Genomic DNA, 10,572 nt, shown 5'->3' on the forward strand with positions numbered 1-10,572 from the left:
AAATAACCCCAGAACTATGAAGTAAGCAGTCCTAGCACAAACCAGGAGGCTCGTGACCTGTAACTCCTTTCCCCCTGCCCCCCTGTTCCCCCAGGTTATGTCACATGCCTGACATGCAGTTGGGAACATATTTCCTACAAATTCGGAATAAACTGATCTTGAAAGAGGGGAGAGGATGTGGAATCCTGTTGTAGTGAAATAAGAGCGTATCTTTTGTCATAAGCTCAGATGTTGTGTGCAGTAGCAGTGTGGGATCTGCATAGCTGCTAGAAGCTGGGGTCATGGCTGGGGAAGTATGCTCTCCAAGCAGTCCTTCCCACTCTACATGATGACAGAGCCACTGATAAATGTTTCCTGTCATGATCAGCTAATGGAGAGATCTTAGTCTTGATCACAGTGGTTGAAGGCTCTATGTTCTGCCTCTGTTTGGAGCTGGTAGTGCCCGAGGAAGAAGAAGCCAAGGACTAGTAAATGTCAAGTGATGCAGAAGCTGAAAAAATAAAAGCTAGGTGGTTTCTTTACTGTCTCTCAAACACCACCATTTTGCTTTTTATGGAGTTTAAGGCCTGTGCCATGAAGGCATTTTAGTGCTGCCACCATCTTTCCAGTTGAAAATAATTGTCACATTGGTGCTAGTTCAGTTGCTGGGAAGTTTTGTTCTAACCTCACTGATGGATATGTTGTTTATTTCATAGTAGAACTACGAGTCCTAACAATATTAGAGTTGCATTTATATCTAAGGACTTTTATAATTATTCAATAAGTCTTCTAGTTTTACAGAAAATGTCACAGGAGAACTAAATATTTCATTGATGTACTCTGTAGCAGAGTTAACATTTTGAGATTTTAATATAAATGGGTAATTGAATGAATGTATTTTTTTAAGCTGTAGACACTGCAGGAAATCATGATGGTAGTTGTCTCTTGAAATGGTAAAGTATGGATTTGGAGAAGAGATTAAAGGAAAAGCATTCTCTATCTCAGAGAGGTCAAAGTACTCCTGAATTTTCTGTTGTCATCTTTTCATAGTTCAAATGTGTTGCATGGTTGGTTCTCCACAGCTACATGAGATTCTGGGTTTTTACTCCTGCTCCCACACTTGGCTTCAAGCAATGTAGATTGCTTGTAGATTTTGGCTGTAGATTTTTGGCTCTTCCAGTATGCAGGATTAAACGTCTTGGTTCCAATATACAAGAACTGTTTTTCCCTTTGCATGTGGAAGGCATAAATAAATCAACCTTGTAGTCCGGTAAGGATTTTTCTCATAATTTTTTTATGGCTCTCAACAACTACAAGGAATGAAACGTTGGCTGGACCAGCACAGAATAGCATTTTGTTGCAGTTACAGTCGTGGAAAGGGTTGCAGCAATTTACTCAGTTTTTTTCAGCTGAGTTTCCTGTGAAGGTCAGAACTGCTAGAGTAAAAAAATCTTGAAACTTTGGTGTAGTGACAGTGGCAGAAGTTCTTGTTCTTTCCTTCAGACTTGGTAACAGATACTAACTGTAACTTTTGTGGCTGACCTAATTCAAGCATTCACTATAAATTAAGTTTTTTTTCGTAGGTGAGCAGAAACTTCAGCGAGTAGACACACAGATAGAACACTTTTTCTTTGAAAGATGAGTGGTGAAATACTGAGAACAAAGCTAGGTCTTGGGGGAAAACAAAATAAAACAAACAAACAAAAAAGCCCCAACCAAACCAAACACACACAAACACAACAACCCCACAGCAGAAAAATGGCCGATGAGCCAAAGACTTTTCTCTTTGAAAATTGTTAACCACTCTTTTTGTATCTCTCCAGCTTGACAAAGACGTGTGTCATGTCAGTGAGTAACAGGTTTTGACATTAAAAATACGAAATACACTTAATTTCTAGATTTTATAGCTTGAAATAGCCATTTACTAGAGTACAGGTACACTGGAATATGTTGTATTTTGCTATGTGAATAGAGTTTCAGCACGTTATATAATTTGTTGTTGTTTTATATTTTGTCACATTGTAAAGTTCATAAGCATATAGAAAATGTCTAAAAAGTTTTCTGTGGCTCATACTGATGTAGGATTTGATTAGAGAAAATAAAAATAAAACCAGCATGCATTATTGTCTAGAATTTTGTGTTTCTTTGGAGAACTCTATTTCAAAGTTCGCTAAGTTTTTCACCTAGTTTGTCACCTAGCTGTAAAATAAATTTAAAGCTTCAATAAACAAGCTTTGGATGGACTCGTTAATTATATATTTTAATTTTTAAGGCTGTGAAAAAGAGCTTGTGAATAATGTATGTATTAGTTTAGTCCATTGTTTCAGAAGGTGATACGTTTTCTTCTAATTGCATGCAGTATTCTTAAATTATCAGGCTGTTCACTTTTATACAAGAGCTGCATGCAGTATTTCTTCTTCTAACAACAGCAGATCTATCACAGACACAGCCACCTTTCTTACACATATTCGTTCACATTTGTTATTTCAGTTATGGGGGTTACTGTGATGAGTTGGGTTTTAGATACTGTTCTAGTGATGTGATGGCATTAGATGAAAGATTCATTGTACCCTCAGGCAGCAGTATATAAAACTTTTATCTCTGCTGATGGAACACTGATACACAGTAAATGCCTTTTGCACATAGAGATGACTGTACTAATCTTGTGTAGCTAATAGTTCAGCTTTGAAATACCAATTGGACTGAGGAAATAAACAGTTAAAAGAAAAGCAATTAGGAAATTTAGGTTTAAAGTGTATCTTATAGAGAGTGACTTGGGAATTCTTGTTTTGCCTCATGCTGTTCTCAGGTAACAGCTTGAGAAACTTCAAATAGAAATTTGCTTTCTGTGGTCTAGTGCTTATGTCTGATATGCTGGAAACCTAAATAAGATCTGCAGTATTTCCTGTGTGTGGTAGGGTGCTGCTGTGGGATAGTGGAGGTTGGTACTGCACTGGGATGTATAAGAGGGCAGTGAATGTATGAGATTTGAAAGGGAGGAGAGGTAGAGGATTTTCACAAGGAGGAGAGTTTTTCTGAAGCCATCACCTGTCCCCGGTGCCTGCTCAGTGTAGAAGAGCTCATCAAATTTACAGATGACACCAAACTGGGGGACCAGTTGGGAAGCTTGCAGGCAGGGCTGATGTTCAGAGGGACTTGGACAGGAGTCTGATGAAATTCAGCAAGGACAAATACCAGTTCTGTCACCAGCAATGAGGAATTGCTGGCAGACTTACAGTCCTGATGGTTTTGGGAACAACTCTACTGGAAAGGACCTTTGGGTCCTGGTGAGCAGCAAGCTAAACATGAGCCAGTCTTGTACCCTGGCATCAAACACAGCCAACAGCATCCTGGGCTGCATTAATCACACGCAGTTTGAGGGAAGTTATAATCCTCCTTTGCCTGGCATGCATTAGTCCGCATCCAGAATACAGCATCCCATTTTGTGGGTGGGATGTAGATTTTGTGTAAAACACTGATAAACTGGATGTGGTTCTGTGGCTGTGGAAGCTGAAACACATGCCATGTGAGGAGATGCTGAGGGAGGTGGGCTTGTTCAGCCTGGAGAAGAAGCAGCTTAGGGGGGACCTTCTAGTACATACAAGGAGGTTTTTGGGAAGACAGAGCCAAGCCGTTTCCAGTGATGCCTGGTGAGGAGGATGAGATAGAGCAGATTGACTAGAAAAGACAGTTTCAGGCTGGGTACAAGGAAATTTTTGTCACTATAAGGACATTGAAGCAGAGGAGCAGGTTGTTTGTGAGCTTGTGTGGTCTCTGCCCTTGGAAATTTTTGAGACCAAACTGGGCAAACGGCCTTGAACAGCCTGGTCTGACTCCAGAAGTGACCCTACTTCGAGCTGGAGATTGGAGTAGAGACTTTCTGAAGTCCTTCTCATCTCGAGTAGCTCTGCAAACATGAGCTAGGACAAAGCTTGGATCCAAAACTTAACTTATGTTTGGGTACATACTTATAAGCAAATGGTTTAGCGTCTTTAGTGCATTTGTACCTGTCTATAAAGTGGAGGTAGTGCTACTTGTCTACGCCAGTGGTGTTTCAAGATCTATGAAAGGCTATGATATTTTGGCAAAGTAGGTGTAGGCAGTGAAGCAGTTAGGCTTTTCAAGTCTGCTTAAGAAGCTGATAGAGGGGTATTGCACATCTTCTCAAGCATTAACTGTGAAGTATTGGTAAGCTGTTTTCTGTGGGTTTGCTTTCATGAAACCCCACCATAGATATTTTCACTGTGTGCCATCAAAGAAGTCGATCACCTTAAAAGGTAGTCAGCTGCAAAATGTGTTAGTGTTAGCAAGGGCTTTGACAGCAGGCTCTCTGTGTGTTTCTGCCAATTATGGTAACATTTGTCATATTTTCCTAGTTAATTTTCTTCCTGTTTTGGTTCTTGTTTCTGTGGGCTTCTTGACAGAGGGGAAGCAGACTTAGCCGCCTTGACATCAGGAGCACTGTACCCAGTTCTGTCCTGTGTGTCAAATTTACAGCTGATTGAGGGATAAATGGAGAAGTTGTGGGGCTTTTTTCCCTCCCCCACCTTTGAGCTTGGTGATCTTTTTAGTAAGAGATTTGCAAAGCTGTCCTATAATTTTCACAGATAAATAAGGAATTAACCTCTTCTAAAAAGAAAAAAAAATCTGTTGGAAGAATTACTGAAAATTACTTTGATTTTGTGGCATTTCAACATATAAAAGAGGCTTTGGGGAAGCATTAGAGTAGGCAGGGGTGTGTACATAAAAGTTTTAAGAAATCTTGGGAGCTTGAGATTTAGAATATAATACGTTTTTTTGACTGCTTCTTTTTCTTCTCTCTCTCCACCTGCCTTTTCTTTTGCAGGAAATAAAGAAGGACATGAAGAAAGAAAATACTGCCAACAAACCACCAGAGAAGCCTATAAATGAAGTTTCCAATGGAAGCCCTTTACTGTTGTCTGAGACAATTATTAGAACCAACAAAAAAGGTATAGTACGTGGAAACCTAAAGGCAGATTAAGTTAAGACCTTTAAAATGACAAAATATAAACCTTCCTTGTTTCTAGAAATAAAGCTAGAGTCTGTGTAACTGTAAAGGCACAGCAGGAATAAGAAACAAAATTCAAAAATATCATTGTCCTCTTAGGCAAGTATAGGGATATATGTATTATGTCCAATATTTACGCATCAATTTGCACAGACATCCTTTTCTTCTTAAAGAAATTCTTCCTAGATACATTTAATTAAGGAAAGCTGTGTGAGGAGATTACTAAAGCTTATTTAAGTAAGGAACTGATAGCTTGCATATATAGAGATTTTTGCACAGTGATGTCAGTCCACATCCACATATTCACCTTTTATCTGAAACAGAGACTGATTACTGACAGAGAACTTAAAAAAAAGAAGTGGAAAACATAAAGCTTAACACATTAGTTCCCTGGGAAGTGTCTATCACTGTCTTCTGTTTCAGACTGGAATGTGTGCTCTTCATGTCTGGCTTGATTCCCAATGCAGATTCCTATATAGAGTTTTGAGTTACTAAAATGAAAGCCTCCAGATCTTCTGTCTCAGCCCTGCTCTCAGAAATATCAGAACAAAACAAAAAGTTGGCAGTAAAAAAACCTGCAGTTTTCTTTAGGTTATGTTGATGCTCCTCTTTGTTTGTGGGAGAACGATTGGCTATGTCCAAGAGATGGGTTGTATTTTTTCCCAGAGAATTCAGTGGATGCTTTCTTGCTTGCTCTCATATACAGAATAATCTGCTGTCATTAATCATGCTGTAGTTTAATTTCCATTTTGGCATGTTTTCTGTACTGTTAGGACTATGCATATGGAAATGTCTTCTTCTGTATTATCAGTGAATATTGGATTTGAGCTGCAGTTTGACTAGAGGTTTTAAACCTAAGGTTTGCAATTGCAGATGAGGAGGATTTAATAATTTCTGCAAAATCTGTGACTTTTTTGAAAAAGCAAGGGGGAGTAATCTCCAGCTCTTTTGGAAGGATTGATGTCTTCTGGAAAAATAAAAGGGAAATAAATCTCAAAAAGCTTTGTCTTTTTGAGTTTGCAATGTTGTCCTGAATCTAGAGACACGTCCAACGTTCTGCTTTGGGTCATAAGTTTTCAACCAACAGCAGAATTAAATTACCAAGAATTATTCTTTTTCATGGCTGCTATGCAGAACCATATGAGTAGTTGGGAAATTATCTAGGGACCAAGTCTGTTCCATATTGCTTCAGCTGCTATTTGGAGAAGGCTAATATCTGTGGCAGATGCAGAGACTCAGTTCAGTCACAAGGGGATAATACTCCAAATATGATACTTAGAGCACAGTCTTTCTTCTCCTCTTTATTCCCTCTGGCTCAGAACCTTTAAAGGATTCAGGAGAGAAAGAAGTTCTCTTTTTCTGTCTGTAGCTGGAGAATACAAAACTTTGTATTTATTGAAATGAGAGAAGCAAAGTCTGACTTTAGTATCTGTAACTTGAGGAAGGGCTTATGTTTGGAAGTGGTAGATTTCATATTAGGATGTTACTGCATTGGATTTAGTCGGTGAGGATTGCACTTCTTTTTGACTATGGCTACATAGTAACTGTGTTAGTAAATTTTTCATCTTGGCTACTTCTACACAGCTGTTGCCATTGGTAGAGAGCAAGCAGTTGCAGTGTGCCGTGCTCTAGCAGTGCAGCTGAGGATGCAGAGAGTGTAACAGGCCAGGAGAGCTTCCCCTCTTTTTTTCTGGGGTTAGTTTGAGAGTTTGAGCATGATGCCAAAGCAGCCTTGTTTAACTGAGAACAGCTAAGCAAGTAGTTACTGTTATGTTCTTAAGGAGTTTTTAAGATCCATGTGGCAAATCTGCTTGTGGATTCTGTTGCAATATTTTACTGAAGAGGGAACCCTGAATGCCATGGCGATTATTTTATTTATTATTCTTGTGCTGTGGTTTTTATAAAACCCTACTTCACTCTGTTTACTAATCACAGAATGTGACCTGACCTTAAAGAGGGTGGAACCTTCCCCCCCCACTTCTTGTTAGGATGTGAGGAGGAGAGGGTTGCATCTAAAGGTCTTTAGCCGCTATTCAGCAGTGGAAGTAGTATTTATTTATTTGTTTATTTATTTGCTTGGGCAATGTAATTTTGCTGTGTGGAACTTCAGAGCAGATCCAGTGGCAGGGGAGTGAAGCACTCTGTGATGGTACATTTGTTTCTATTACTAAGATGATGATAAGTACTCTTCTACTGCTGTGGTGTTAGGTTGTGTATTTTTGCTACTTAACTGGGTTGGCCTGATTTAAGTGGTGGCACTTCAGCAGGCATTTACATTTCGCACAGAAGAATCTTGGCCTCTTCAGCTTCTGGCTTGTAGAGAGTTTTTCCTTGAGGAGTATTGGCAAATGTCCAACAGTGGTATTCAAGGAAGACAGCTAAATTGTCTGTAAGAAATATCTAAGTAACTGAAAGGAAAAGAATGGATTTCTGAACAAAAAAAAAGATACTTAAGATCCAACTTATTTGTTTGTGTCTTGTTTGTTCATGCTAATTCTTTCTAAGCACTGTATTGAAGTTAAGGGTTCTTATAATAAAACCAGTGTAAATTGAAATGCCTCTTGTAAAGGCTTATTTCATCCACTGAATAATGAACCTTAGTACTTCGGATTGCAGATGTAATCTAGAAACAATCTGGGTGTAACTCGACCAGTAGTAGCCTACCTGGGTTAGTACTTCCATTATGTAGTGAGGGTGGCAACTGACTACGGTATTATTAGTTGTAAGTCACCATCTGTGAATCATTCAGGTTTTTGTTACAAAGATCAGGAGAAGAGATGGAAGGATTTGATTTTAGCGGCTTTTCACTAGGGACAGTAAAAATGGAACATTTCTCGTCTTTTAATGTTTCTTGCTGACCACAAATACTAGTGACCTGACAGAAACAAGCAGTAGAAATGATTGCTGTGCTAGACATAATTTAGGAAACTCTTACACTTGGCCTTGATCTATTTGTGAGAGTTAATGTTTTTAGAGATTTCCTCTCTTTCCAGGCTTGTAAGTATCCATCTAGAAGTCAGGACTTCACCTAAGAAACAAAGGGTTTGTTTTCTAGGTCTGCCACAGAGTTGCTGTGTAACTTTTGCTAGATCCTTCAAGCTCTGGTGGCCACATTACCACACTTCAATTTCCGGGGTCAGGTATCTTAACATGTAATGATTTTTCAGCTAAGCAGAGATTTATATTTTTTTCTCATTATTGCAGTGGTATATACAAATTTATCCATAACTTCCAGCTATTTCAGGTGTCTCTGCGTCAGGCTGCTTATTGGCAAAACCTGGGTTTATGCCTGCCTCATAAAGATGTTGAGGTCTGTCATAGTGTGGTAGTGAGGACAATTAACATCCAGGAAACTGAGCCTTTTAATATAGCATTCCAGTGAAGCCTCACCTCTGAAAGGCTCAAAAAAGGACCACTGACTTGAGCGTAGAGATGGGGTTAGGGAACCATAATGTCCATGTGCTTTCCCTGACAGCTGGCAGGGCTGCAGCAGCTCTACGCTGCTTCAGTGGGTGCTTCAGGTGCTGCATTACCAGCCCCTGTCTAGGGAAAAAGGCCACGGCACTGAATGACCTGTCTGAAGCTGTATCCGTGTGAGCTGTGGTTGGCTCACATATCCTTTGCCAGAACCTGGGAGGGATCATTCTTTTGCTTCTTTCTACAGTTCATATGCCCATAAAATCCTTTCCTGGATAGGTGTGAGTCTTTTAGTATATCTACTCCAGAATTTTTGGTTGGCATATAGAACTATTGTTCAAAAATGTCTATAAAACTGACTTTAAAAAAAATTAAAGTCCTTTTTTCTATTTAGAATTCTCTGGTAGTAGCAGATTGGGAAAGTCTTTTCTTCACTGAGAATATTTTTAAATTGTTTGAAAAAAGCAAAATTATTGCTATAGCTACTCTTATTAAATAATGTATGAAAATTGCAGTCAGGTCTTGGAACAACACTGAAAGATAGCTTTTTTTTTTTTTTTTTTCTTCCTTAAATGCTTTTCCAACATGGTAAATTTCTATCTTTTATAAGTTAACTTTCAAAATCTAAAAATAGATCCAAAGTTGTGCAACCATTTCAGATCTGTCAAAATTTCAGTACACTCCTATCCAGGTATAAAGGGACATAAGGAAAACTTGCATGTGATGAGCTTAACTGTGGTATGGCTATGGCTTATTGTTGATAGCCTTGTTATGATTTTTGAATATCCTTTTTTTAAATATGCCATTTGTTGTGCTGTTTTGTGTAGCTGGGAGTAGGAGCCTACTTGCATAGGCCAAGCTGCAAAACTGGAGTTGATAGGCTGTATTTTGTAAGTAAACTAACGATTGTTGTACAAGTAAACATATTTGAGGATAAAATATATTGCCTTGCCAATTGTTTCATATAAACTGTAAATGCAGTCTGCACTGAGGTTCTTCAAGCCAGCAAATCTGGAACAGCTCATCGCATATTGCATTTTCTTAATCAGAGCCAAAGACTGAAAGCAAGGAAATGTGTGTGGGGTTTTTTTGTTTGGTTTTTTTTTTTTTTTCTAGCTCTCTTGGGAACTATTTATTTTACCTTCCACCCTGCATTTAAATAACCAAGAGAATTTGCATCCTGTCTTAAAAAGAATGTGAAAGTAGGTTTGATGATATAATAGGTTTATGTTAGGAATAAATAACAAGTCTGTTGCATGCAAAACTTCCATTTATGTCTATTTTGGTAAATTAGAGAAATAGGAAAAGTATTTTACAAGAAAAATGCTTTGTCATTTTGTTCAATAGTTTTATGATTATTTGTATACAAAAAGACACCCTATTTATTAAAACAACAAGCTGATAGCAACTCAGTGTTATGTGTGTGTTGACTCTGAGTTGTACGTTAAGTAACGTACGTAAGTGAGGTTTCTGGTCATATTTGTCAACAGAAAGGCAAATGTCAGATTTTCCTTCATAAAATCTTTTAGTAATAAACTTAGTGCAAACAACTGCCTTTGTCATGTGCCAGTCATGTGTTTGATGAGGTGTCTGACCCTCAGTATGCTCAGCTTTGTTTTTCCTTTCAAACACAGGAAGTTTGAAGGCATTAATTTTTATTTTGATTGGATTATCTTTCTCCTGTTTATACATTCGGGCCTTCTCCACAGACAGGCTTTAGTGTTCCCTTGCAAATAATTCCAACTTCGGAGAAATTATAGCTAGCATGAAAAAAAAAAAACGCTTTTTTGTTTTTAAGATCAGCTAATTGGTATATAATCAGTGTACAGCTTACACAAATACGCACAAGAACATACTTCTCAGCCTATTAAGGTTAAAATATGCATACAACATATGACACAAACCCAAAATGAGACAGAAAAAATTAATGGCACAGGAAACTCGAATTTAGCAAAATATTTATTCTTTGAGTTTAAATACCATAACTGCATACGCATAAATAGTGTCTCAGATAATACATGTTTCCTTTGAAAGTACTGCTTTTTGAAAAGAACTTCTTGGATGGTTTCTTCCCGCTTGCAGTTCAGAGTGGCAGCAAAAGACACCGGTCTGTGCTGGACATGTGGGTGGCAGCCAGAAAGAAACTT

At 38.4% G+C, this 10,572-nt stretch overlaps 1 protein-coding gene across 1 annotated transcript in view; it reads left to right on the top strand.

Annotated features, from left to right (window-relative positions):
• Positions 1 to 4,831: 4,831 nt before the first annotated feature.
• The window catches only part of LOC103772162 (SH3 domain-containing kinase-binding protein 1-like), a gene marked incomplete at both ends in the record, with an annotated part of 109,662 nt that continues 103,921 nt past the window's right edge, over positions 4,832 to 10,572 (top strand). The window contains one exon of the mRNA XM_008939480.1: positions 4,832 to 4,949. Within this exon, the coding sequence (XP_008937728.1) occupies positions 4,832 to 4,949 (118 nt within the window). The remainder of the gene's footprint in view (positions 4,950 to 10,572) is intronic.

Source organism: Merops nubicus, unplaced genomic scaffold, assembly GCF_000691845.1.
Source record: "Merops nubicus isolate BGI_N331 unplaced genomic scaffold, ASM69184v1 scaffold224, whole genome shotgun sequence".
NCBI lineage: Eukaryota > Metazoa > Chordata > Aves > Coraciiformes > Meropidae > Merops > Merops nubicus.